Source organism: Leishmania martiniquensis, chromosome 26 (assembly GCF_017916325.1).
Source record: "Leishmania martiniquensis isolate LSCM1 chromosome 26, whole genome shotgun sequence".
NCBI lineage: Eukaryota > Euglenozoa > Kinetoplastea > Trypanosomatida > Trypanosomatidae > Leishmania > Leishmania martiniquensis.
Window position 1 is genome coordinate 793,881 of NC_090161.1, and position 27,640 is coordinate 821,520.

The 27,640-nt window shown below is 62.7% G+C and overlaps 5 protein-coding genes across 5 annotated transcripts; all 5 read left to right on the forward strand.

The window, feature by feature from the left end:
• Positions 1–1,306: 1,306 nt before the first annotated feature.
• On the forward strand, positions 1,307–6,541 carry LSCM1_04224 (uncharacterized protein; the record flags this gene model as incomplete). Its single annotated transcript, XM_067321738.1, has 1 exon — positions 1,307–6,541. One exon carries the CDS (start codon positions 1,307–1,309, stop codon positions 6,539–6,541), a length of 5,235 nt encoding a protein of 1,744 aa, XP_067177969.1.
• A 2,561-nt stretch (positions 6,542–9,102) lies between these two features.
• On the forward strand, positions 9,103–21,483 carry LSCM1_04225 (uncharacterized protein; the record flags this gene model as incomplete). Its single annotated transcript, XM_067321739.1, has 1 exon — positions 9,103–21,483. One exon carries the CDS (start codon positions 9,103–9,105, stop codon positions 21,481–21,483), a length of 12,381 nt encoding a protein of 4,126 aa, XP_067177970.1.
• A 621-nt stretch (positions 21,484–22,104) lies between these two features.
• On the forward strand, positions 22,105–22,863 carry LSCM1_04226 (uncharacterized protein; the record flags this gene model as incomplete). The annotated part of the gene is made up of 1 exon (XM_067321740.1): positions 22,105–22,863. One exon carries the CDS (start codon positions 22,105–22,107, stop codon positions 22,861–22,863), a length of 759 nt encoding a protein of 252 aa, XP_067177971.1.
• A 1,167-nt stretch (positions 22,864–24,030) lies between these two features.
• Positions 24,031–24,372, forward strand: LSCM1_04227 (uncharacterized protein; the record flags this gene model as incomplete). The annotated part of the gene is made up of 1 exon (XM_067321741.1): positions 24,031–24,372. The coding sequence occupies one exon, from the start codon at positions 24,031–24,033 to the stop codon at positions 24,370–24,372; it is 342 nt and encodes a 113-aa protein (XP_067177972.1).
• Positions 24,373–25,514: 1,142 nt separating this feature from the next.
• LSCM1_04228 (uncharacterized protein) lies at positions 25,515–27,206 on the forward strand (the record flags this gene model as incomplete). Its single annotated transcript, XM_067321742.1, has 1 exon — positions 25,515–27,206. One exon carries the CDS (start codon positions 25,515–25,517, stop codon positions 27,204–27,206), a length of 1,692 nt encoding a protein of 563 aa, XP_067177973.1.
• Between the last annotated feature and the right edge of the window lie 434 nt (positions 27,207–27,640).

Genomic DNA, 27,640 nt, shown 5'->3' on the forward strand with positions numbered 1-27,640 from the left:
CCCAGGCAGCCGACTGCCGCGCGATTTCTACCCCCCCTCCTCCCCCCTACACAGTTGTGAGTCGGGTCAGGGAATCTGTACAGCTTGCCACGATTTACGCGTTGCTTGAGCGCTTCTTTTCGCTGCTACGCCTCCATCGCCTTTGCCCTCTTCTCTCTCTTCCAAGCGCACATCCTCCGTATGCAGTATCACACGTAGCGGCGACTAACCGTCCTCCAAAAAGCAAAGAACGTTAGTCATCTCCCTGCGTCAGACGTCTACTCTGTGCGTTTGTACTTGACCGCCGCGTTGCCTGTATGTGTGTGTACGTGTGTTAGGACGACGGTGTCCTCCTCGCTACCCCCACTTACCCTCGCCACTCGGCACCTGTAAAATCACTGCTTCACTGTAGATCAAAGCTCACTGCGTCGAAGGAGCACAGCTGAAGAAGTCATCGCATCTCTGTCTCTTCTATCTGTACAGCCAACGCGTACGGTCACACCCACACCTGTCTCGCTTTTCCCCCTTTTCTCCTGCCAGTGTCGCTGCCTTGTAGGTGTGAGTGTGCACGTGTGTGTCTGCGTTTCTTCGGGCAGTGCGTGCCCTCGCGTCTCAGCATACAACCAGAGAGACGCGCCAGCGATTGTCTGTGCGGAGTCCTGCGCCTCTGTTTCGCTGCTCCTTTCTCTTGTTGCCCACCACCTCTCCACCTCCCCTCTTTTCCGCACCCCATTCTGCAGATAAGCTCATACACACCCACACACACTTACACGCGAGCACACACACACACACCTTACCTTCCCCTTCCTCCCTCCCCCCTCTCCCTCTCTCTATATATTTGAATCATCTTCCTGTTTGCCCTTCTCTTTAGGTGCTCCTTTTTTTCCTCCTCCCCCCCTCTCTCTCTGCATTTTGGGCGTTGGTGTGCGTGTGTGTCTCTCGTGCTCTCTCGGGGCGAGCGCTCGTGTACGCATTCTGTGTCTGTCTGCGTCACTGTGTGCGCGCGTGCTCTTTCCTGCTTCGCGCGCTCGGGGGAGAAAGGAGAGGCGGTGCGCGCGCGGCTGGTATTGTCTCCGTGTCACCGCTCCTTGATTCTATCTTTCGATTGCGCCTCGTGGCGACGCTATTTAAAGCGCCTTTTTTTTGTGCTGGCGCTCCCCATTACTCTTCTCGACCACCCCCTTTTTTCTCCGTTGCTCTCTTTTCTGACCGTCTCCGCTGCCTTTTGTGCCAGCAGAAGGGAAAGAGGGGGTGCACTCCTCCGGTTATCTGACGCATACGTCGCCGTGTCGTCGCCGTTGTCCCTCTGCACGTACGCTGTGCAGCCATGTCTAATGTGTCTCTACGTGGTGGGCGCACCACCATACACAACAGCCGCGGGTACGACGATGCCGGCGAGGAAGAGAGTCGGCATCAGACGCAGCAGAAGCCTCCTGTGGCCGGCAGTGCCGCGGCCGCCGTGGAGCCGATGAAGGCAGTGCAAGTTGTCGATCGACTGCGCTGGTGGCGCACCCACCGCCTGCGCGAACATCCCATTCCCGTCGATCACGTGGTGCTCCGGCGAAGCTACTCCAACTACTCCTCTTTCGGCACCCGCCCACTCGCACCAGAGGTGTCACGACTTCTGCAAAAGGCGCGCACTGTGCTGGCGCAGTATCTCCGCGCACAGCAGCAGCAACAGCAGGAGGCGCAGCGACAGCGCCGACAAGGCTCGAGTCTGCTGATGGTTCCCACAGCGACGGCGCCCGTATTTAGTGCTTCGAGTGAGCGGCAGGACGGCGATGCGAGAGAGACGGAGCTCGCCACGCTACTCGTGGGGGCCGAGGCGGAGGATCGGTATAGCGAGCACCAGCACCGGCAGACTCGTGAGCTGAATGAAGAGACAGAAAGGCTGGATAACAAACGCAGTAGTATTATTGCGGCATCTTCGCCGGGGTCGCCGCGCCCTCTCAACGAGGAGGCCATCGCCTGCCTCGGAGACGCGGCGATTCTGCGGGACTCGTCTGATGCTCGCATTGCGCGCACTCCACTCTCGGCGCCGGGCTCCGTGAGCGCATCTTCACCATTTGTCCGGGCAGCGGCGGGGACGTCGCAGGCTCTAGACACACCTTCGCGTGCGCCGTGCGCCCCCTCCGAACCGGAGGTGCGCGCAGCGGAGCGCTTGCTCGCGTTGTTCCGGCAGCGTGCCGCCTCGGCACCGCTGCGATCACGCCGGCATCGGCACGGCGCAGGACACCTGAATATTGCATGGCGTGAGTTCAGCGGCGAGGCCTCCCTTCAGCTCGATTGGGGATGCGCGGACGTCGCGGAGCTGCGCGACAGGCACATAACCCGTGCTCTCACCTCTGACGAGATGACGGATGTTCCCCACGCCCCAGGCGCAGCGGACACCGTGGTTGTCCTGCACCACGCGCCAAGGCTCATCTTGTACGAGAAGGGCTTGAACCCGAAGGCGGCACTACGGGCCGCCCGCATCTCGTCGGACGCCCTCGAAGGGCTTAGCGACACTGCGGCGGAGAGCTCAGCCGAGATGTTCGCACTGTCGCACCTGCCCCTTTGCGCGTTCGAGCGCTTTTTTTACCAACAGCAGCTCCGCGAGCCGGCAGAGACGGCTCGTGGCCATGCGCCTGGGCTACGCTCAGCATCGTTGGCTGCCGCAACAGACGCGAGTGAGAATAACTGCGGCGCCTCTGCAAGTGACACGACTTCTCTGGCGGATGCTGCTGCGGCAAGAGAAGTTTGCGCGGATGGAGACTCCACTGTGAATGACGATGGGGCCCTTTTCTTTGGCCTCCCCCTCACGGCGATCCTCGCGCACACACAGAAAGATGCAGCTCCACCATCGTCGGCCACCGCTGGGGCACGTCGTTGCGAGCCAGGAGATGCTGCGGCTCACGAAGCTGTACCGCCTCGCGGTCGTGGCCGAGTCGGTGACGGCTCTCACAGGAGGAAGGGAGGCCGAGCAGCGCTGCGTGCTGTCTCCGTGCCGATTCTGCCGCCAGTGTACAGAGGTGGATGCCCGCAGATGGCTACCGCCGCATTGCACCATCACCGCAGCTCCCGGGCGTCGCGGCAGCGCCAACAGCAGCAGGCCTCGAATCGACCTTCTTTCATTATTCCCGCGGGGATGCGCTCCAGCACAGTGCCGCAGGAGGGTGCCCATTTATGCCTCCGCGTGGATGACCTGCAGGATGTGTACGTGTTCAACCCGGTTGTGGACATGATCGGCAAAGGCGCGTTCTCCAAGGTGTACGCGGCGATCCCTATCCTGCGCGGAAGTGAGGGTCTTCGGCGCTTCGCGTCTCCTTTGTTGGGCGGGCAGGCGGGCGCTCATGGCAGCGACGAGTTCGGCAGGCCCGCTTCCATGGTGAGAAAGGCGAGCCCAATGCAGCAGATGTTGTCATTTTCTGCGTTGCATGGAGATACGATAGCTAGCCCTACTGTCGGCGGCACCGGTGGGGCGTTGGCGGATGATGACGTGACAAAGCGCGGGGCGCTCACGCAGTCGGCTGCAGCGCCTCGGCGCTTTGCTCCCGTTGTTGCGCTCAAGGTCATCCCACGCAAGGCACGCCGGCAGCCGAAAGCGGTGCTGGACCCGCTTGCTGCCAGTCCGTCCACCACTGTTCCCGTGGTGGGAGGCACGACTGCCAATGCGCAGCACGCAGGGCAGAACGCTGACAACAGCGTGCGACGCGAGCTGGTCGAAATCGAACGTGAAGTCTCGATCTTGCGCCGCCTGCACCACACCGGCTGCTCGCAGTTTTTCGAAGCGATCCGCACTCCAGATGCCTTCATCATTGCCATGCGTATCTTCCCGGGGAGCATAGATGCACAGCACTACCTTTCCCGCTACGGGGCGCCGTCGGAGGCGCGGGCGGCGCTGCTGCTCTTCCAGCTCGTCGCCACGGTGCAGTACCTGCACACGAACTTTGGACTCATCCACCGCGACATCAAGCTGGAAAATATTCTCCTGTCGGAGGCTGATACTTTCGTTTCCGACGCGCGCATTCGCGAGGTGCTCGGGGCGTCTATACACAAGTCCGCCGCCTCCACAAGTATTTCAGAGGACGGGAGTGGCTGCCACGGCTGCGCCTCCGCGAAGCCCCGCGCTGAAGCCCGATCAGCGGCGCAGCTCGGCTATTCGACGCTCTCCCACAATGTGGCACGCCTACTGCGAGTGACTCTCATCGACTTTGGGCTTGCTCGCCGCACCCACACGAGCGCCCTGTCCCCCACTACGGGCGCGTCGCGCGTGCGCGGCGCAGGGGCGCGACACGCTAGCCTGAGCACGTCCATCACGTCGCCAGCAAATTTAGCCTGCTTCCCGCCTACCAATACCACCCTAGCCGCCGGCAGCCCGCTCACCCACCACAACCTAAACAGCATTAGCTACAGTGGCAGCCTGGGCTCGCCGGCGTCGCTGGGCGTTGGTGCTGCCGCGGGTGCAGCGACGCTTCCCAATGGCGGAAACAGCGCCGGCAACAGCCACACGTCGGCCAAGCAGGCCCCATCGAGGCCGCCGCTACTTTCTCGATCATGCAGCTCAGTGGTCGGCGCTAGCGCGACGCGTCTTGGCACGGCTGGCGCGGGCGTTGGCGGCGGCGAGCGCAGCGCGTCGCATGTTGGGATGCCGTCTCCAATGCCATCCACGGCGAACATGTTTACCCGCTTCCTCGACTCGGAGGAGGAGATGGATGAGGAGGAACACGGCGGCGGCGGCGCTCCGGGATCCTCGATCGTGGCCGCCAACTCCGTGCAGGCTAGCGGCCTGCCTCGAGGAGGCCGACAGGGCATGGTCGACGGTGACGACGACAGCGGCGCCTTCAGCACGGACGTTAGCGCCTCTGAGACAGACTTCGAGTCGGAAGGCAGCAGCTCGACAGAAGCCAAAGAGGAAGATACACCAGACGGGGAGGTGTGCGGCGAGTCGGGACCAAAGCAGGAGCATCTTGCGCGCCCTGCATTGCTGTCTCCTGGCGGGCTCACGGCGCAGCCACAGGCACCCCCGGGAGCAGCGACGACGGCTCAGCCGCCTCCGCCTCCGCCTTCCACCCTTTCGATCCCTGCCGGCGGTGCCGGGCTGCGCAACCGAGGCGGTAGCGGGACATACACCTCTCACCATCAGCTGCCTCCGGGGCCTCCGGGGGCTGCAACGGGCGTGCACTCAGCGCCGGACGACACCGAGGCAACCCTCTTGCTCACCCCATGTGGTACAGAAAAGTACCTCCCGCCCGAGGTGCTCTCGTGGATCCTGGAGCACGGGTGGGTGCGGCGCTCGACGACGGTCGGCCTCGCCCGCGCCATGGACTTGTATCCCATCGGCATTGTCGCGTATGTGCTTCTCAGTGGCTGCTTTCCCTTCAACGCGTCCTCACGAGCCACGCTGCTTCAGCAGCAACAGCGGGTGCCGCGCTGCAACAGCGCTCGCTGGGCTGGCGTCAGTAGCGCAGCCATTTCGTTCGTGCAACGGCTGCTAGAGCCGAACCCGCGGAAGCGCATGACCGCAAAGGAGGCTCTTGAGCACCCTTTCCTACAGGAGGCGCGCCAGCTCGCTGAAAAGCTGTCCCTTGTTCCGCACGGAGAGGGAGAGGAACTGCTGCAGCCGTCGACTTGGCGGGAGGGCAGCCATACGGACAACCACCATCACCACAGTAGTGGTGGTACCGGCCGCCACTCGGAAGACAACTCTAACATGCATGGGCGATCGCACTGGGCGACTGGTGGCACTGCGGCGGCGGCGACGCCGGTAACTAACCTGACGCGCTCAGTGCCGCTGGCGGCACACATCGACCACATGCGTTCTGGTGCACCGTCCGAGAGGGCACCAGCGTACCCGAGCACCGTCCTGAGCCTTGCCGGCCATGACGATCAGCGTCGCCATGCGGCTGGCCCGCAAGGGCCTCCGACAGCGAATACGACATCAGCGCTCAGCAGAAGCAGCAGCGCGTGCCAGGGCAGTGCCAGTGAAGGGCTAGCGCTTCTTCATCGAGTGGAGTGTGGCCCTGCGCGAACGGAGACTAGCACCAACGGCGGGCGCAATCGCTCTGGGTCAACGGGTAGGTGCTGTGGTAGCGACGAGCACGCGGCCGAAGACATGCTCACCTCCATTACACACGATATCCTTGACGAGGGGCAGCAACTGCTGCGATTGGGCACAGGTAGTTTGGACTCGGCAGCATCACCGGCAGCAACCACACCGGTGTCGGCCGTACCGTCTACGGCACCACTAGCAAAGAGAGCAGCGATCGATCTGCCCGCCGCATCCTCTCTGGCTGCGCCTGCAGTGAAACGTTCGCCATGCTCGACTCCGCGCCCCATTGTGCATCGCGCGTCAGCGCCTGCTGAGAGCGAATGGGCGGAGAGGGCGACTTCATTAGACGCAGCAGGTGCCACCGCCATCTCCTCGGCATCAGAGCTGATGCGCAGCTCTAAGGGTGCGACGACCGCGCATCGGAATGCTCCCCCTTTGCCGGCAGCGACGACGGCCACTTCGCAGCCGTCCGGGGGCGGCGGAGACGACTTATTCGAGTCCCTCTACCACAGCATAATGTTTAGTGACTGAGGCGTAGTGGGTGCCTCCACTTAGCGCACGCGACGCGGAAATGCTTTTTGGCGGGAGGCGCTGCTCAAGGGGGGGTGGAGGCATGTGGACCTGCCTGCGTGGCATGAGGGCGTTCTTGCGGCTTAAACTGCGTTTGTGCAGACGCAGGTGTGCGCTTTTTTCCAGTGTGATGATGCTTGCCTCTCTGATGTGTGTGTCTGCGACTGGAGGCGTAGCAGCCTTGTAGAGGGAGGAGTTGTGGGTGCCAACCGTGGTGAGGAGAGGATACGCTGAGGAATTGCGGATGCCATGTGTCTGCTCGCCTCAGTTCGCTCTGGAACCTCTAGCGCCCCTCTCCTCTCTTGGCCCCCCTTTTTTTCACTGCACTGGGAGCGGTGACGGACCTTTTCACGCCTACTGGCCTTTTTTCTTTTTTCTCATTGTACGTGCTACACTTCTCCCCCTTTGTGTGCCCCGCCTTTTGCGTTTGCCGATTGTCGCGTGTGTACACGCGAGGGCGTATTCGTATAGAGGTGTGCGCCCGTTGCCCCTCCTCTTCCCCTCCCCTCCCCCTCCCACTTGCTCCCTCTTCGCGGTCTGTCGCTTCCGCGCGTCTGCTGGGCCTTCTATTCTTCTATTTGCACTGCCTCTGCGTATATATATATATATATCTGTGTGTGTATCTGTGTGTGCATGTCGTGCTCGCTTCCGTGTCGTCCTTTGCAGTCTACTGTGCGTTGTACTACGCGGACTGCCGCCGCCTTCTTTGTCCGCACTTCCCTTTCTTCCTCCCCCGACCTCAGCTTCTTTTGAGGGGCACCAGCCTCTCCTTGCGCTTCTTCCTGCCTTGCATATCTGCACGTGTTTATTTATGCGTCGCACGCGTGTGACGCAGTCCTTCTTTTTGGATGCACTCTCTCCGAATAAGGATGCGCGGGTGTGTCCACGCTGGTGCGAGCCTGTGGGCTTGTGCCTGGGCGCGTGCGCATATCTCTTTCTCCCTGTGTCTGCGTGCCTGCTCACATCGCAGCCTTTTCTGCCTTCCTCTCTATGTGCGCCGCAGTGTTTCGCTTTCAGAGTGAAGCAGAGGCACACACACACGCACACACACACGATCGGCACCGACGCACACAATGAAAGCCGCTCATGTGCTCTGGTCTTCTCTTTCACTGCACGCGTCGGTGTTTCCCTTGCCTCTCTTCTCCCCCTCCCCTTCTCATGTTTAGCGTTCCCTCCCTCCCTCCCACCCGCGCATGGATCTCTTCATATGACAGAGCAGGGGTGATGTGTGCGTGTGTGTGTGTGTGGAGGTGGCTGGCGTTGCCTAGGCGTGCGGCGAATCGGCTCCGCCCAGACAAATTGGCCGAAGGAGCACACCGACGAGGGGAGAGGGGTGACGATAGAAAAGGTGGCCTATGCATGTACACATATATATGTGTGTGTGTACGTGTACGACTGTATGTGTGCGTGTGTGTTTGCACTCGAAACAAAAAGAAGAGAGGGAAGCACTACGAACAGCGCACAGGCCTACGTCTCTGTTGGCAAAGACATGTGAGGAATGCGTGAACAACCCAAGTGGAAACAGCGACGGCTCGCCACCTCTCATCAGAAGATCTTCAATAAACACGTGCGCGTATGCAAGGTGAAGGAGCTAAACACAAGGCCAAGAACATCAGAAGAAAACGGTGCTGGCCCCCTCCTCTCGTGCGCGACTCAGAGACGGATGGGCCCACAACGTGTAGAGCGCGGAGGAAAGTCTCTTCTTCTGTTGTTAGTGTTGGCTTGCACGCGAGCTGCTCTGCAGCCATCGGAGGGGAGTGCGACGTAGAAGCAGTCGAGGCTGGCCGCACTTCCGCCCCTCTCCCTCTCTGCATCTTCACTGCTCGTCCTCTGCACGCGCTAGTGCGTCTGCACTCCCAATGAGCCCGCTTCCTCAATGTACTGCGGAAGACGCGTACGCAAGCGTCAACTACTCTCCACTTCTCCATGTCGCTCTCTCTCTCTTCTTCCTCCTCGACGTCTTTGTCCACATCAGCAGCAGATCAGGATAGTTACGCATACTTACAGCGCCCTACACAAAGAGAGAGCGAGATAGCAGCTCAGCTGTATGTACTTAATCCCCTGCAGCAACAAGTGAGGTTAGCCGCCTGTCGCTTCATTTTCCTCTTCCCTTTCTCCATCTCTTTCGCCATTTTCGAACGTCGGCAGAGGCGTGAGACGTGCCGTCCCGTTTCCTCTCCTCTTCTCGTGCTTACTCCGCCCCCCTCTCCCCCGTATCTCTGCACGCGTGCTCTTACACGCATTCTGTTGAGACCTGCGAGTCGGTGCAGGTCTGCTGGTGCGTCCCCGCCTCTGAGGTTTTTTCGCCTTCCGGCCTCGCAGGAGACGTGCGCCGGTGCCGTAGCCGCGTTTCGCCCGCCCTCTCCTTTTTTCCTTGCTATCCATTGCATTTACCCCTTCTCCCTCTCCCTCCCCCTCACACACAGGCAGACAGACAGAACGACGCCCCCCCTCACACACACACACGCACATACAACATCTCACCCCCAGTCTAACACACGCACAGAGGAAGCCCACTGGCGATGCGGACAGCGTCTTTGGACACCTTTGGCAGTGCTCTTGCCCACTCCTCGGATGAGGGGAGCATCGTGGAGTGCAACGTCCTGGACGAGCGCGTCGCACGCGCAACTCAATGGAGGTACTCACCTGCGCCAGGCCGCCGTGGCATCACCGCGACAGGGGGCGCTGGCCGTGGCACTGGAACGGTGCCGAGGGGTGCTGTGGGCAATCTTCAAGGTGAACCCTTTGGCAGAGGGCTCCCCTCCAAAACTCAGCGGCCATCATCTGGTAGCCAGCAGCCGCCTCTGATGCCGCTACCGCCTTCACGGAGTCCCAGACATGGTGGCGGTTTCACGGATGCCGGGCGTGATGTCGGCTTCGGCGACAGCGTTGACGGCTTTCCCATGTACGTCGATGAGGACGGTGTCATGAAGATGTCCAAAGACCGCCGGGGCGACCCATTCGCCTTTGGCTACGATGCTGTCGAGGAGGGTGACTATGCCATGGATGGCGGTCACGGGGACGGTGATGGCCGCAGAAACGCCTTTCTCGGTGGCGATGGAGTCGCGCGTGGGTCGTCTTACACCTCCTCAGATGGCGCTTTTGTCTCCGGCAGCTCCTCCTCCTCTTCGCTCTACGAAGGGCAGTATCGGCGCTCCCAGCAGCCGGGGAGCCGCGTGTACGCCCATGGGCAGCGGTACGTGAATGGCGCTAATACCACTCCCTGGTATGCGTACAGGCCTCTTGAAATGCGCCACAGAGAGGTTGCCGGCTTTCTGGCAGCGTACGATGACGACGACGCGCCGGTGCCCATCAATGCGGCGCTGCCCAGCCATCGCCACGTTGCGTCACGGCGTCGACGCCTCGTTGGCGCCGGCCTCAACGTACATGCTACCTACTCCGCAAACCGTGGTCAGCCCAGACGCAAGAAGGGCAAGCGTGCAGGTGGTGGTGACACTGGGGGCGGACAACATGGGGAGAGGGCTGCAAAGGCGAATTCCAGCCCCCGCGCCCCCACAAGCCGCCGTGGGGGTCGCAGGGCGGTGCATCGCTTGGGCCGCCGGCCCACCCGTCTGTCATGCAGTGGTTCCCTTCCGCTGAGCACGAATCCTTCGCTTACTGTCGCTGGCGGAGGAAGTTGTGCGACGACCGCCAGCCCCACTGTGGTGACCAGCGTCCCTGGCGGCCTCAGCGGTCTTCTTTCTGCCAGCGTTCCCGTCGACCTCAGGTCCTCCGAATCTGAGAAGACGGCGCGGGTGCGTGAGTACTTGCTAGCGCGCCAAGCGGTGGCGGAGAGGCGCTATGCGGCGCTCCGCCGCGGCTCTACTGGGATCGCAAGCACTGCAAAGGCAGTAGGTTGCGACGGAGGTGCACGGGGGCTAGTGGCGGCGGCGGATACCTTGTATGCGGCTACCTCATCTAGTACAGGCAATAACGGTGGGCCTGCCGCGACCAGTGGCGATGGACTTGCCATACAGTATACTCGCGGAGCATGGCCGCTCACTCCACTGTCGATGTCTCTGAACGACCTGAACCAGAGCATGAGACTGAACACGGGGAGGGCCTTGGCGTCTGCAGCGGCACGCTCTGCTCGCTTACGTGTGAAAGATGCCCCCACACAGCTGCAGGCGCTTGTGACGAAGGATGAGGCCGTGTATGTGCGGGCCGATCCAACCTCTGCAGCTGCTGCTTCGGAGGCGAGGGGCAGCAATAGCAAGGCCGTCGCCGACAGCGACGGCTCACCTGATGCGACGCACGCCACAGCACCTACGACAGGGATGCTAACACATGCCAAAGATCATATGGCGACGCTGCATGACCCCTGCACAGGCCTCACGATCGGCCCGGCTTATGCGCCGCCTACAAAGGCGGCGGCGGCTGTGCACACCTGCTTTGCCGGAATCCATTTCTTTCGAGACCCGACGGCACCGCGGCCATCCGAGCCGGTGCTGCAGGCGTCAATTTTCTCGGCCATGCCCGGGACCCCCTCCCGGGCCTTGCCCGCCGCCTGCCTTGCTTGGTCTGAGAATGCGCCGTTGACATGCATGCACGCTGGAGCCGCAGCTGTCCCTGATGACGGCTCACGGCGTTCACCCTTCAGTGCATCGCCGGCGCTTACCGCTCGATGCACAGCCAGCTCGGCATCCGCGGCCTATTGGGAGCCCGCATCCCTCACACCTGCAGCACAGCAACGTCAGCCCTGGGTTCCCCCCCTAAATGGCCTTGCTGGCGAAGACACGTCGCAGTCACGCAGTCCCAGTGCCCCGCTGATGTACGGGCCTTCCTCGGCCATGTCGCTGTTGCCGGATCAGCGGCAAAGTCGAGATGGCATGGCGTCAGCGGCCCGGGCACAGCTGGGATGGCGCACGCCCAAGACGGCCACCTTTCGTGACGCTCGACCTGATTTGACCGCCCGTGGCGAGAGCGTTGATGCAGTTGCGCTGCCTACGGTGCCGCGTAGCGGAAGCGGGGGCACGGTGCCCTTGGGTGAGGGCCGCCTTCGCGGCGAAGATCAGTCGACGATCGCGTCACTCAAGTTCGGCGACGACGCGCGCCTGTGGTGGAAACGGCAAACAGGTGCCACCCCGCCTTCGGGAGGAGCAGACGCCGAGGGTGGCGCCGACCGTTTACCTTGGCGTTGGCGCTGTGGTGCGTCTGCGTTGGGTGTGGGCAACGAAGAGGGCCAACGCACCGTCCCGATCGCCGCCGCGTCAAAGGATGAAGCGGCGCGCGGATGGCCTGGCGCGTACTCCGCCACTTTCCACCAGCGCAGTGCCGCCGGCGAGGACGGCGTGAGTCGTTCTGCAGCCGGCGCATCGAGTAGCGCCCGCCCCACCAGGGCGTCTTCCTTCGCGTGGCCGTGCATTGCGTCGCCGCAGCTACCCACGCTTGCAGTCCCTATCGCCCCCTGTGCGGCGCCACGCCACCCTCAGCACAACACTCGCTATCATGCCTGGATAGCTGAGGGTGTGTCAGCGACGTCGAGTACCTCGTGCATGGTCCACGTTTTTGCCGTGTCAAAGGCGATGCTGCGCAGTGTGTACGAGTACGTCGCGTACATGTGTGTTGCGAGGCAATATGCGGAGGTGCAGCGGCGTCGTAAAAAGCGTGGAGAGCACCTCATCAAGGAGGTGGCCGCTGGCAGGCTCACGCGCAAAGCCCAGAGGTGCCTGCGCTGCCCCCACTGCGGCATAGTCGGGCAGGTGGTGAGAGGCTCTTCCTCGCAGCGGGACGGTCAAACACTAAAGTCGAATTCTCTGGCATCCTCGACGCTAGCCCAATCGCAGCATGAACATGGCGCGAAGCACCACCACCATCACCACAGCCCCCATCACTCACCCGCGTCGCACCATCCCTCTCTGGCGTCGACCACCACCACCACCACCACTACCGCGAGCACCACACCGCGACAGGCACTCTTTCTGCGCGGCTGCGCGTCGGCAGTGGATATGACCGTAGATTTGTCGTCGCAGCAGCAGCACATGGAGAGGTCAGGGCGACCGTCCGTGATACCGCCAACACCGCGGTGGACATCTCTGCCGCCGCATCCGCCACCGCGCTCCGCTTTCGGAATGGAGAATGCATCCCAATCCATTGGCCACGTCGCAACCGACGACAGTGGAGGCAAAACGGACGAGCGCCAAAGTGAGCTTCGCACATCTGCTCTCGATGAGGTGAACATGGCCCTAGCGGCGGCGCCTGAGTCTGCGGTGCCGCTGTCGCCACCTGCCGCACCAGCTGCGAGGACTGCGCACGCGCCGTCGACGAGAAGCGGCAGTGCCGCATCAGGGTCGCTCACCGCGCTCCCGCCCTTGGCTCGCTCTACTTCGCTTCCGCCCTTACGGCCCCCGCCGCAACAGTTGCTTCACGAGGAGGATTACTCGTCTCAGGAGTGTTGGCATTGCCGGTCGACGTCGCTGTCGCAGCTGCCAAGAGTTGGGACGGTCGTGTCGACGTCGCCTCTCCCGTCGCCGCCGCCACTCCTGATTCCCGCGGCGGCCACCACAGCACCGCCGCTGCTTGCAAGGCTGCACGCCTCTCCGCATGCCTCTAGCGTGCAGGGGGCGCATGTGGCCGGGGCGAAGAGGAGCAGCGACGCTGGCGTGGAGACGCTCCAGGACTCGCCCGTCGTTAGTGGGGGGCCCGCACAGCCGCATTATCTGAGCTTATCACCGCACGAGATCAGCACACCGGGAACACTTGATCGGTACACCGGCGCTTCCAGCAGCGACTTCAGTCTACAGCGACAGCAGCCACCAGCCACCGAGTCGGCACGCCCCGCGGACGAGGCGCGACAACTCGACAAGCCCGCCTCGGATGCGTCGCCTCGAAAAACTGCTGAGAAGTGCGGCGGTGTCTCTAGGGAGGATGCCGCTGCGCAACGGTCGTCGTTACGCACGACGTTCGCAATCGACAACAGCCACATCCGCAGCCTCCGCGCCAGCGGCTTCGACAGCGACGCTGAGAACGGACGACTGGGTCAGGCTGGTACTAAAGCATTCCAAGTGCCAGAACCGACGGCCTCGCAGCGGTGGTCGTCTACTGATGAATGCTTCACGGATACGAGCATGTTGTCGCCATCGTCGCCACTCAGCATACCTGTGGCCACCTTGCTGGACTCCTCCACGCTGATGGCGGTCACCGGCACACACGATTCCACGGTGCCTCGAATGGCAGCTGCAGCACAACCGACGCCAGCGGCATCCGCTGACTCCTCCGCGTCTTGGTGCGCGCCTTCCGCTTCGACGACCGCGGCCACCACCACTATGACCGCCGTCATAACGGCTTTCAATGCGCAAGTGAGGGCGATAGGCAGCAGCTCTAAGAGCAACCTCAATATCAGTAGCGCGAGTGGCAGCAACTCACTCGTGTGCTCGATGGTGGGGCCCACCTCCACGTCGGTGGTGCCGCCGCTGGCGCGCTTGTCGACGCCGCTGCAGAGCGAGGAAGACGAAAAGGATGAGGATGAGGGTGCCGTGGTGCAGCGCTGCCGTCGAGACAGGGAATCTTGCGAAGCGGCGCGAGACTGTAGCCGCAGCGGACGTGCACTGTATGTGTGCCTCGGCTGTCACCAAAGTGTGATACCGAAGCCATCGTTTCTGACGTCGGTCGGCGGCCACCGCTCATCGAGCCGCCATTCTCGCCTCGCCCATCACCCCTCCGATACTCGTCAGAGCAGCAATATTACCAGCATCTCCGGTAACGGTGGCGATGCCCACGTGGAGGACAGCCGGACTGAGGAGGCTGCGAATGCCAACATCGGCGTGATGGCGTTCGACGACCTCCTGCAGGACGACACGTTTGTGTATGCGTTGCACACCGCTTTGTGCGGGGCACTTATGATGCCGCCGACGCGAGAGCCACCACCGCTCCCACCGCCGCCTCACAAGGGGCGGTGGGAAGGATCTGCAGGGACGCTCTTGGCAGCTGCGGATCTGAATGACTTGCCGAGTACGCTTTTACCCGCCGCACCCGCGCTGCAGTCTGGCGCACCTTCGCAACCGTCACCGAAGATTGTCCCTGCAGCTGCAGCCGACGCTGCAGGTAAGACCTGCAGCGGCACTGCGGCGTCTGAGAGCGCCCCTCCGTGTCGCTCGTCGCGCGAGCTGCACGAGCATATCTCAGTGGCAATGAGGGGCGGCAGTGAAGACTCTCCCGAGGGCACTGGTGGCGCCATCAGTGAGCTTCCGGGCGAACTCGCACCGCCCCAGCAATGCGATGCACTGTTATCTCCCCTCTCCATCTCAGCCGCGCCGTCGCCAGCATCTACGTCGTCATTGTCAGCGTCCTTGGAAAGCTACTCAGCGCCAGCGGACACGACGCCAGCAGTATCGAACGGGGGTGCTGCCTTGGCTGCAAGCAGGGAAGGAGGCGGCCGTTTGGCAGCTCCACCACCCACGCGCTTCTTGCTCCCGTGCTACGGGCTGAAGGTGTGTGTGCTGCCTTACGAGGAGCCACAGGAAAGGACTATCGACGTTGGCAGCATGCGTCGAGGGTCGATAGCGAGGCACCTGCTTCGCCTGAGCTCTTCAAGCAGCAAACGCACCAGCAGTGCCTGCCTGTCACGGCGGCTCTCCAGCACGTCGGCATCGCTTTCGCGGCCAGCGATGCCGCGCATGCGCGAAGACGCGGCGACACGCGGGCTGACGCCATCCGCGATGATCATGAGCGATGCCGCTGCCTCCAACCGCCGTACGGAAAACGGTAGCAAGCGACTGCACAGGTTGGGGAGCCATCGTGACACCCCACCGCGCCAGCGGCGGCGCCGCAGCTTGATGAGCACGGCGGCGGCAAAGCTGAGTCATTTGGGAAGCCCACGGAGCAGTCCGATGATGCACAATGAGGCGGCGTGGACAGCACTTATGATGAAAGGCACATTCAGCAGTGAGAAGCACCGCATTCAGGTGAATCCGCGCACCCCGCTGGACGCTGTGAGCAAGAACCGTATTATGCAGCGAATCTTTCGCCAAGACCGGCTCCACAGCTTAGGCGATGCGGCCGCTGCCCACACACAGGCGCTGTCTCGCCCCCACACGGCAGTCGGCCCGGCATCTAGGGTGGAGGATCACACTAGCGTGGATTTGGGTTCTCTTGCCTCTCCTGCTGCTGCTGTTGCTGCCCCTGCCGCGGCCTCGACAGCAGTGGCCGCCCCCCGCGCTCGGCGCCAACGGCGGGTGAGTGCGGCAAACGGACACGGTGACGCAGCAGCAGCAGCAGCTGGCAGGCCTGCCAGCACGCGCGGCTCAGATATACAGGGACATCGCTGCCTCCACCATCATGCCTACTCTAGCATGCGTGAGCAAGCCCAGCAGCAGGCTCAACTCCTCGTACCGCCCAAACGGTCCCCCAAGCCACTCGCTCTCGACCTAGGGGCGTATCGCGACTCCAGCCCAGTGCTCGAGATTGATGTTGCCTACCCGCGGCTTCCTCGCGGGAATGTGCGGGAGCTCCTCTCAGAGTGGAAATCTGCGTACCAACCGCACCCTGTCTTGGTGGAAACTGTTATCCGCAACATTGTCTACGCTGTGCTGGTGCAGCTATCTGCCTTGCACGCGGCGGGTCGCACGCATGGCAGTGTCAAATCTACCAACATTTTTCCCTTGTGGCACGCCATGGAAGGCGCGCGCAGTTCTGGCATCATGATGCCGCCGCGTCCACGCCCTCGCGCGGCGGCGCACGGCAAACCTGAGGCGGGGCTGGAGCAAGAGAAGCTGAGGGAGGCAGAGGCGATAAAGGCGAAGGGGGAGGAAGAGGAACGCCAATGGAGCGCCTCCAACCCCGATAAAGGGGGCTTTATCGAGCCGAGCGGCACACAGACTGTTGCGTCGCCTGTGAAGGATGAAGCCGTTGCTGCCGGAAAGGGGCACACGCCCGGCGTGCTCGCGTCGCCCTCGGCCACTGCGGCGCTCAATAAGACTCTTCGATCGCCCACGCGTCGTCGCTGCCACTCCGGCCGGCGGCGACGGTGTGGGGCGCCGCACGCTTCGGCGGTGCATCTGAGGCCTCATTCACAGACGCGCTCTCGTCACCGCCAGACGCCAAGCCCAAGCAAGGGCACTCGCGGAACTGGCGCATCAAGCGCAGCAAAGAGCTCTGCTTCAGTCGCCCCGTCTGGAGCCTCTTTGACTTCCGCTGTAGGCGCGCCGTCTACTGGGCTAGCGACCGCCATGGCTGCCTACCGCCGCAGCGTGAGCGTCAGTGTCGGTGGTGGCGCGGCCACCCACAGCAAGCAAGACGATGCTAGCAGTATTCCCCGCGTGCCTACGGTCCAGTCAGCCGTGTGGCTCATGCCGTCGTCCCCCTCCGCCGTCTTGCTCTCAGCGGCCATGCAGACTTCTCTTGCGGACGGCAACGAAAAGAGCGCGTCAACGTTCTCGCCCATGATAGGTCCCACCTGCAAGAACGCACGTGTGCGCCGACGAGGCGGTACTGCAGCGCGACTGAGGCGTTGTAGCATCGGCACCAACGTCGTCGGTGACGACCTGTGTGGCCTCAACGATGCCGCTGACAGCGAGGACGATAGTGGGCTGGTGCCCCTAGTCGCTGAGGTTATGGCGCCGCCATCGGCGGATCCTGTGCCGCGTGCCGCGGCGACGAAGAGGGCCACGGCAACTGCTGAGTCGAAGGCAAAGCCGCAGAGGGGCTCGTGGGAGACGCCGACGATGACCTTCACGTCATCCTTTGCTTCGCTCGCAGCCGTGCCGCGGCATCGTGACCGTCGCCACGGTCACCATCGAAGCCCTCGTGAACGGGGTTCGCGCTTGACAGCGGTAGAAGATCCGGAGGAGTGGCTCGCGGCGGCAGCGCCGCGGCGCTACGTGTGTGGCGTGGAGCTTCGGCCTCCAGCGGCTGTATTGTTTCCTCGAATGGCTGTGGGCAGAGCTGCTCTTGCCGGCGATACGCCAGGCGTCGATCATGGCGGGACACCATCGGCTGACGCTGCTGCTGTGCTGGAGAGCGTATCGGACACTGCAGCACAGCCGGTGCTCACCCGGGGCCCGGTGGGAGCGGTGCCGCATCCGCGACTCGACAATGGTCTCAGAGAAGAGGCAAGTGCGCCTGCGGCCGCAGCTCCTGACTGGACAAGGCGTCGGACCACTCCTGCAGGGCCTTCCACATCCTCATCGGCTACGCTGCACGGCGGCAGCAGCGGCGCTGGCCAGGGTGCGCCGGACCCGCTCCAGTGGTCACGCCAGGTACTCCTGGTCGAAAACGTTGGGGCCGTGGTGGCAACTGCGCTGCGCACGGCCATGGCTTGCGTGCTCATGCGACATCCCCCGCGCCCACATGCATCACCGCTGCCGCCACCTTCGGTGTCGCTCAAGTCAGCGCGCACGACGCCCATGTCGCGCCCATACAAGGCACATCACGCTGAAGACGGCGTTGCAAGTCCCACCGCGGCTGCCACCTCGGCGCTCCGCAAGAGTGGGGCTGCGGCTGCGCGGGCTCTGAACGTGCACATCCCAGATGTCGTGCACAGTCCCCCGCCCCTTCCGCCCAACCTCTTCGCCATCCAAGAGTCCGAGTACGTGCCGGCGCCCGAGCAGATTCGCTTCCCTGCCGATGAGGCCTGCGTGTTACGGCGGCTGTGGTGCCAGCAGCCCGGCGATGCAGCTGCGGTGAGCGAGGTCAAGGAGGGGGAGGACGCACGGCGCCACCCTGAGTCTTCACATAACCCAACGGTAACCGCTGCCGATGCGGAGACGGAGGTTGCCGCACAGGTGCGCGAGATTCTCGCGCGGCTAGAGGCAGTTGCGTCACCAGCGATGACGCTGCTCAATACCCGTGACCCCTACCCCGCTTCTAGTGCGGCGGTGGATATCTGGGAGCTGGGCATGATGGCGCTGGAGCTGGCCGATGGCCCGCCACAGACGGCGTGGCTGAAGCAGCGCGAGCCGATGCCGGCATTGCACACCTATCCATGGTCTTCCTACTTTCACGCGTTTGTGTCTCTGTGCCTGCAGCGCGCGCCGGAGCAGCGCGGGACGGCGGCTGAGCTTCTGCAGCACCCGTGGTTTAGCGTGGCCTTGATACCGCAAGCTTCCTCGGGGCTGTCTCCAAGGTGCAGTCTAAGCAAGAGCGTCGGCTGCAGGCAAGCCAAGGTTGGTAGCGGGGCCGCCGCTGTGCCGGTCGCGGCACGGAATGTAGAGACAGCTCGTCAGAGCGGCGAGATCGAGGGGCTCGCGCCGGTGAGCTCTTCAGCAGTGCCGTTATGGCCGGCGCGCTCGCCAGCTGTCATGGGCGTAGACTGCTTGACCACCGAGGAGAAGGCAGAGTGGGAGAACTACGATTACACGCTTCTCTATGCGTCTGGCGTGCAGTTGACTCGCTCGCACACGACAGCTGCCGCTGCTGCCAACGCTGCAGAGGAGCGCCATCAAAGCGGCACTTCTACCGTGCGGCGGGAAAGTGCGTCCGCGCATGAAGCACAGGGGCCCACAGCATCTGCGACGGCGGCAGCCGCGGGAATGCGCGACAACTGCGCAGCGGGCACCACGCACGCCGTTGAAATGCCGTCGCTGCTGGGGCTGCGCTGGCTTACAGCCGGCGCGCCCTCACTGTTGAACGCTGTTGCGACGGCTGCCGTCGCGATGCCGTCGCAGTCCTCCATTCTCGCCGCTCCAAGCGCTGGCGGCCACGCCGCCGTTGCGTTGCCATCGGCTGCTGCTGCTGTCGCCGCCAGCGCTACCACGGCCTCCGCAAACGAGGAGCTGATGGCAGCGATGTGTGCGGTCGATTTAGCGCAGAGCTTCGCTGAGATCATCATGGAGCAATGGGTACAGCAGCAGAAGCAGCTCGTCCCCTCACTGGCCACGGCGGCGGGCGCGTGCGAGGGTGCTGCGAAGGGGATGCAGGCGATGCCTCTGCCTGCACGGACCATCTCTAATCCCGCAGCCGCAACGTCGCCTCCAGAGGGTACCAGCTCGTTTCTCCTTTCCGCCGCCTCCAACGCACTGTCGTCCCATTCTGCGCCGCCGGCACCTGGCCATGGTGCAGTGCCCCAGGCGCAGCCGCCGCTGTTCTTCTCACAGCCCAGCTGCGAAGAAAAGATGCCAGCGATGTGGAGAGGGCACAGCGTACCGTTCGGCAGCGCCGCCTCACTGTGGGGCCAAATGGCGGCGGCCCCTGTCGTATCCTCCCGCGTTGCCTCGTCGCCGTCACCGTCGCCACCGTCAGATTTCGCCAGTGGCGGAGCTGTAAGAGTGCTGCCAACCTCTATGCATACACTTCATGAGTCACTGCGTGACCCGCGTGTCGACCCGGCGCCGACGGCGGCAAATGCCTCGGTGTCTCCGTGGGGGGAAAGTCTAATGAGTGGCGTGAAGGGTGCGGCAGGCAACCAGTCACAGCTGCACCCGCAGCAAGCGCCGTCTTCCGCAACGCACGGTATGTGGCTGCCTTGGTTCCAGCGAAGCGGGCCCGCCGCACCAGGAGACTCGACATTGTTCGTGCACCCCACCCTTCAGAGGTTGGCGTGCTGGGATGACGGCGCCAGTGGTGATGAGGGGAGTCGGTCGAAAGTGCACTGGTACCGCAGCAACCTCGATGACGGTGGAGGTAAACGCGGCGGCGACTGGGATAGCAGCGGTAATTCACCGCATGACGGCCGCCACACAAGAGCAGCATCCAGTATTTCTAGCCGAAGTAGTAGCTCTAGTAGCACGCAGAGCGACAGCGATAGCTTCGGCACCTCGAATGGCCGACCGGGGGCCACACGCGGTGGTGGCCACGGCTACGACAGTGATGACAGTCTGTTTTACGTGCAGTCGCCCAACGTGGGCGGCGAGGTGCCAGTCCCGACGCGGACGTCGGGGAACTACCACATCGACAACTTCAGCACAGCGGCCAGGCCCTTTATCGTTGACGCCACTGACTGCGACACCATCGTCAAGGTCGTGGCACCTGGGCAAGGGACTGATGGTGGCCACATGGCGTTGGATGACACCGCCACCTGCGGTGGCGCGGCTGCGCCGAAGCTGCGGCAGCGGGGCGGAGATGGTCGATGGGTTCAGTATGGGCAACATGCCGCCTTCGCTGCCGGGGGCGGCGAAAGCGATTATGGTGCGGCACTTCGACCGTCTTCCTCCTCCTCCTCTCGCCCAACGCATCATATGCTCATTGGGACTATCGCCACTGCTCTGGCGCGCTTGTCGATGATGACGCATCTTCTATCCGACTCTGACGGGAATGGGGATGAAGCCACCAGCGGCAGTAGCAGCAGCAGCGACGGCGAAGACAGCAGCAGCAACTACAGCGACGGGTCTGATGGTGATGCCTTATCGTCAAAATGGGGGGCCTCGCTGTGTCGGTCAACTCCGCTCGCGCTGGGTGAAAACGTCGCTTGTACGCGAGGCTGCGGCGACGGCAGTGATACCAGCAGCTGCGAGGCGTCGGATGGGGACGACGACGGCCAGTCGATGAGCGCGGATGTACGCTGCGACGAGCTGCTTCGCTGCTTATCCGCGCTGCAGCGCCGCTGCCCGGCAGCGATAGGCCTCTGGTGCGTCCGCGTACTACAGCAGGCAATGCGGTACCCACCAACAGCAGCGAGCGCGGAGCGCATTCTGGAGAGAATCGAGAGCATTCTGCCTGCCGAACTGGGAAAGAACCGCAGATGGTTCAAGCGACCGAGCACCTCGCTGCCACTGTGGCGGTCGCCAGCACCGTCAGCCTCGTGTGACGTCCTCCCTGCCAGCGGGGGGCAACGCGACGAGAGGACAGCCGCCACATGTGGAGATGGCGACTCTTCTCTGTTTGCGGTCGCGGCTGTCGCCAGGCTCCCCTACGCCGCTGGAGGGGCTTTTCCTCCCGCGGAGCTGGACGCGAGCCCCAGCAGCTTCCACAACTACGAGATGGCGAAGTGGGCGTATGCGTTGCGGCAAGCTGTCTCGAGATGCACGTAGGCTCCTGACGAGAGAGAAGGAGCGACGGAAAATCAAAGTGCGCGAGCGATACCACGTTGACGGAGGCGGATCCCGAATGCGCCGCCTCATTTCTTTTTCCCTTTGCGTTCACTGACCTGCGGAGGCAGCCTCTCCACCCCCCTCTCTCTATCCCCTCTCCGCACAGGGGAGCACCACGTGTGGCATAACCGCTCTCCTACCCTGCAACGAATACGCATATGAATGCAGACGCATTCAAGGCGCGGCCACACACGCCGGCGACTACGGCAGCGTTGCTCACAGTGATATATATATATGACTCGCTCGTATGTGGGGAGGTATATGGCAGCATCGATCCTCGAGAAGAAACAACAAGCCAACAACGGAAGCCGACGTTGCTGCGCCTGCGTTGACCCGCCCGCCGCCGCACGTAACAGCAGTCCCCGATGGAATGGGCACAAATGTTGGCTGCGCCGCCAACTCACTTCCTTCTGCTACGGCTGCTGCGCATCTGTAATGGCGCCCTTTTCCCTCTCCCCCTTTTCTTCCCTTTGATGAATTTGTTCTCCGGCGGCTCCTCATGACTTCCCCTCACGACTGCACTTGAGGTAGTGAGCCTCCTTGCTGACACTCCTATCCGGCATGCCCGCCTCAGCCCCTCTCTCGAAGGGTTCGTCTCCGCCGCAGGCGAACACGGCGGCGGCGAAGCGTCGTGCACCTGTGGCCGGCAAGTCTAAATCCATGTCAGCGCTGACGTCGCTGAAGGACCCCGTCATCTACCACGGCTCTGTCCTACTCACCAACCTTCCCGTGAACTTTAAGAAGGTTTACAGCCACACTGTGTGCCGCTTCTTCTCATCGGCGCAGCAAAAGCATATAACGGACGTGCGACTGATCGAGGAGGTTGGCAATGCGACGCTCTGCGTAGAGGTGGACAGCAAGGCCACCGCGCAGCTCTTCTTCCGCCAGCTGCAGAACCGCAAGGTGTACGGCCGGCGCTGGAAGGTGCAGTACGTTCCCACAGCGGCGACGGAGTGCTGCTCGGAGGCGTGCTTGGTGGACTGCTTCTTGATTCCACCGGCCCCGAAACACATGGCGGAGCGCGCGCTAAGCGGCATTCCTGGGTTTCTATCCTTCATTGACACACCGGATGAGCCGCTGCCGGCAGGCGTGCTGGACGCATCGCCTATCCAAGACGTCGACAGCGACAGCGAAGCCGAGGGCAACGAGAACGGCGAGCCAGGCCGCCACCAAGGCCAGCAGCGCTACAGGCTTCTCGCTTCGTTCGCAGACGAAGGCAGTGCACTGCATGCACGTGCGGTTCTGTCAGGGCGCCTGGTAGGGACCTCTGGCGTGCGCATGTTCCTCGAGTGCCGTCGTGGCGGTGGCGCGGCTCCGTAGTCGAAGAGGGCCGAGTTCTTTCCATGCGCTGCAACGATGGGTACAGCGGAATGGTGTGAGGGGGGAGAGGGGAGAGGGCAAGTCGACGAGAGGGGACACGTTGCCGGGAAGGAGGCAGGGAATGTGGGGCGCGAAAGAGGCACTGCGAGTGGACGGTAGGGACTCTCCATCATCCTGCCCTCTTCGCCACCCCGCCCCATTTTCTCCGCCTGCCGCCGGTCTTTCTATTGGTTCTGCGGCTCGTAGCTCCAGGGCGCTGCTGTCTCTTTCTCTCTCTCTCTGAGAGGGTACGAGGGGAGGGGAAGGTGCCAAGGTGATATGTCGCATGTGGTGCCGGGCCTCCTTTCGAGTGGAGCAAGTTCCTGATAGTTGCAGCGAACTGCCTACCCCTCCCTCACTCTCTGTGGTTGCCCCCCTTTTTTTGCGTTCCCCCTTTTCTTTGCCCTGTTCGCGCAGGCGGGCGCACGCCGAATCAAAAGTTGTGCGAGTGCGCGGTGCGGTGCGTGCTTCGGGTGTGCTGTCTCTATGTGACGCTGAAGAGAGTAACCACTGCCCACTCACATGGGGTGGGGCTGGCAACCAAAAAAAGAAAAGAGGGTAGGATTCCATGCGATGTGTGCACCTCATGCTCTGCTGTGGTGGACTGCGAGGTGTGCGCGCGTTCTCTCGGGGCACCTCTTTCATTGTGGGTTTGGCACGCGTGCCAGCGTTGGCGGGGCCGGGCTGTGGGGAAGAGGGCGTATGCCCGCTTTCCAGACGGAGAGAGGGGGTGGGGTGGGGTCGGTGCTGCAGTGTGTCCCCCTCCCTGTTTCTCTTCTCTACCTCCTCCCCTTCCCCGCTACAGACACTGCCTTTTTTAAATATCCTCTTGCAGCATGTGGGCTCATTTGAGTGCAGGTGTACGCGGAGGCACGCCCCGCCCCGTTTGTGCGCTCCCCGGCCTCTCCCAAGTCGTTTGTTGCCTTTATCCTATCCACTCTTCTTCCATCCGATCGGGCGCTGCCTATTTTCTCTCGGAGCTCCCTTCTTGCCTTCCCCGTTCTCCCTCGCCGCCACGCCCGTCAAGTACCTCCCCATCCATGCCACAGGAGGAGTTCACAGCCGCATTCGGCCAGCTTACGCATACCGTCACCCACACGTTGTGCCGCATGCATAGGCCCCTGTGACATGTCACGCAACAGAAGGGAGTTCAACGAGCAAGCCGAGCGGTTTACAGAGGCGTATAAGGACCAGCGCATTGCTTTGGAGCAGTGTCTGCAGTCCCGCATCAACGATGATATCAACTTTGTGTGCCAGCGGCAGAAGTCCGCCTACCTCGAGGGCATCGCAAAGCTCTTCTGCAAGCGAGAGTACGACGCTGGCGTGCTGTGCCAGAGGGCGGCGGGCGACAGGTGGGCCACGGACTGCTTCAAGGAAAACGTGGCGTTTGGCCAGTGCACCGACCGCGTTCTGAAGCAGCTGTACGTGTATAATTTGGAGCACAACAAGAAGAACCCGCGCGCCAACTGACCGACTCGCTGAGTCGAAGTGCAAATAATATATATATATATGAAGGGAAGGCTGGCATTGCGTGGTGGTCACGTGCCCCTCTCTTTGACGTACATACACAGTCACACGTACCATGCACCATACCCACCCCCTTGACAAGCCCGGAAAAGACGCGCCTGAGTGCCCAGCAGCAGGCGCCAGCGAGACGGACACTTCTCCTATGCTTTCCCAATGAAAGAGCGGGAAGGGGAGCCTCTCTCAAGCTTTTCGTCACGGCTTACTCGAGGAGAGCGCGCTTCCGGCCTTGTGTGTGCGTGCGTGTGTCTGTGTGTGCGTTTGTTGCACAGAAGCGCTTGCTCCTCCTCCCCCCCTCTCCTCCCCTCCCCCCTTCAGCAGCTTGCGCATGTGCCCACTTGCAGTGGCGGCGGTGCTTCTGCGGCAAGTGCCTTCCTATCATGCTCTCAGCGCTTTGTGAGAGGGCTCTGGCCCTTTCGGCGTTGCTGTCTCTCCCCGGTGCAGGAGAGATAAAGAGAGCGCTTAGGCTGGTGAGTTGGACTGTGTCACAGACGTGTTTGCTCCCCCCTTTTTGGTGTCTCTTGCTCTGACCCATACGCGGGGCGGTCGCGGCGTTGGCGGAGGACTGGAGGGGCTTAGTGGTCACCATCGGCGGTGGATGAGCCTCTTCATCACACATACGCTCAGCCTCCCATGGAGGGGCGGGGGGCCAGAAGCGTTCGTGTGATGTGCAGCCCTGATCGAGGCCCCGCCTCTCCCTTCCGTCTGCCCGCGCGCTTCAAGGGAGCCATTTCATGAGTGGAATGCCGGTTGAGTACCCAAACGCCTCAAGCGGAGGAGGGTGACAGGATGGGCTGCCCACGTGGTGATGACAGGCCCCATCTGCAGCCTCCACAGGGCCCCGCACACGTTCCATAAATGAACGCTGCCGCGTTACCTTGCGCCCCTCGACATTGATCGGCATCACCGTCGCCATTCTTTCTTTTCGATACCCTCGTCCTTTGGCCTTTCCGCGCCTTTCTCTTCGCCACACCCACTCTGCCCATTCAAGGACTTATACATGCACAGACAGACAGACACACACACGCGCATAAGTGGGTAAGTGCCGTGTGTTTCTTTTTCCAAGGCTGCCCGTGAAGCCCAGCATCATGGCGGATTCGGTGAAGGGGCCGCGGGCATCGCTGGTGGGACCGGCGGTGATGGCGGAGGAAGAGGCGGGCACAGCCCTGTATCTGACTGCGCAGCGGTGGCGCTCGTACCTCCTTGAGCACTCGGCGGCGTTCCGTCAGCTGCAAGAGGAACGCGATAGGGGGTGGAAGTCGTCGGCGTTGGATGGGTGGTATGCGCGACGAAAGACAGCGGTGACACCCTCGATGCCAACCGATGCTACCGTCGCCAACCCCTCTGAGCGCACACCTAGGCGGGCGGCGGAGCGTGCGGATCAGAGAGGCAATGGCGTCACAACGTTTTTGAAGGCGAACGTTGCACTTTTGGCCGAGCGCTATCGGCAGCATGCGCGGCGCATCACGCAGCACGCGGCGGCTGACTTCTTCACCCCCGCTCGGGGGGCAACTTCAATCGAAAGCAGCCGCGCAGATGAGCATCCTGCGCCGCCTGCTCCGCTGTTTTTGGACCTTGGCTGCGCCCCTGGTGGTGTGTCCAAGTACCTCGTGAAAGACCTCGGGTGGCACGGTGTTGGGGTGACGCTGGCGAGCGCTGATGGCGGCATCGGGATGGATCGCTCTCTGCTGCACGAGTGCACTCGTGGAGCTGCCCCGTTTTTGCTGCTTAACGGCGACGTCACGCAGCCACCGAGCACATGGAGGCCTTCGGCGTCGTACGCGTGCGTGGGAGAGGAGAATGGCTTCACAGGCGGCCTGGCGCAGCCGCTGCCGTGCATGCCTTTGACTACCCCCGCGGTCGGCTCCTCGCCACTTCCCGTATCGCCGTTCAAGTCGAGCGCAACAGCGGAGCCGCGCTTCCACTTTGTCAACGGAGGTGCTGTGCTCGACCATGGCCAGCGACGGCGTTGGGACAGAGTGGAGGAGGCTGCCGTGGTATCCGCCTCGGCACCAAGCGGCAGTGTGGAGCGGGAGCGAGACGCTCGCGGTGAAGCGGCTGATGGAGATGCATCGCTTACTGTCTCCTCGCCCTCAAGGTGCGTGCGATCTGCAGTGCCCATCCTGCCGTGGTTCAGCCTCCTAGTGCCGCAGTTGAAGACGGCGTTGACCTACGTTGCTACAGGCGGTGCGTTGATGCTGGTGCATGGTGCTCCGCACTGCGCGAGCCTGTTTATTCTCATGCGGTGCATGGAGGAGGTCGTTGGCGTCGCTCCCTCTAAACCCTCGTCGGCGAAGGGTGGCCGTGTGCATGTGCTGGAGACCATGCATCTGGCGAAGGCGCCTGTGTACCTGCTGTGGACGGGTGTTCGAGCGCCGCACACTGACGAGCCCGATGCGACGGCGGCGGCGGCTCTCGCGATGCGGAGGGCTGAGACGTGTCTGCTCGAGGCACTCAGCTCAACATCACCGCGCATTCTCCCGCTCTGTACCACAGCACCGTTACCGCCGTCCTTCACCGCCGCTGAAAACAGCGGCGCACTGCTGCGTGAGAAGCAGCGGCTGTGGTTGGGCGAATCGGACGAGGGCTTTGGGCTAGCTGTGGATGGCTTCCAGCGGTACGGTCACCTTGTTGAGGTTGTCTGGAAGCGGATGGAGGCGTTTCTCCGGCAGCGCCGCGAGCGAGCCGAGCGTGAGGCACCCCACCGTGGCGGTGGTGGTTTCCTCGATAGGAAGGTGGCGCCCACGGCGGGGTTGAAGCGCATGTACAGTGACGCTTGATAAAGCTCAAGCGCACGTGCAGTCCCCTCACGCAAGCGCAGCTGCAAGGTGCAGATTTGTACGCCCGACTCCCATCTGTGCTAGTGCGGACACTGCGGAGAATTTTAGTCGCGCTGCGGCACATCACGCGGCATCTTACACAGATGGACGGTGCTGCGTGGGCGCAGAGAAGCATCAGCGCACCGTTAGGCGCGCACATCCTCATCTGTTCTTGCCGCCTCTCCTCGCCACCCTTCACATCCCCTCCTGCCATCGCCTCTCCATGGCTATTGCCGTCGCGTTTCGTTGTTTTACTGCCCGTCCTTCGCAGTGAACCAGCGAAGGTCCCCCCTCTCTTCACTCCTTCCCCCCTCCCTCCCCTCTACTCCCTCATCGAAGCAGCCCGTTAACCATCACACGGCCGGTGATCGTATCGCTTCTCGCGCCTTTGAAAC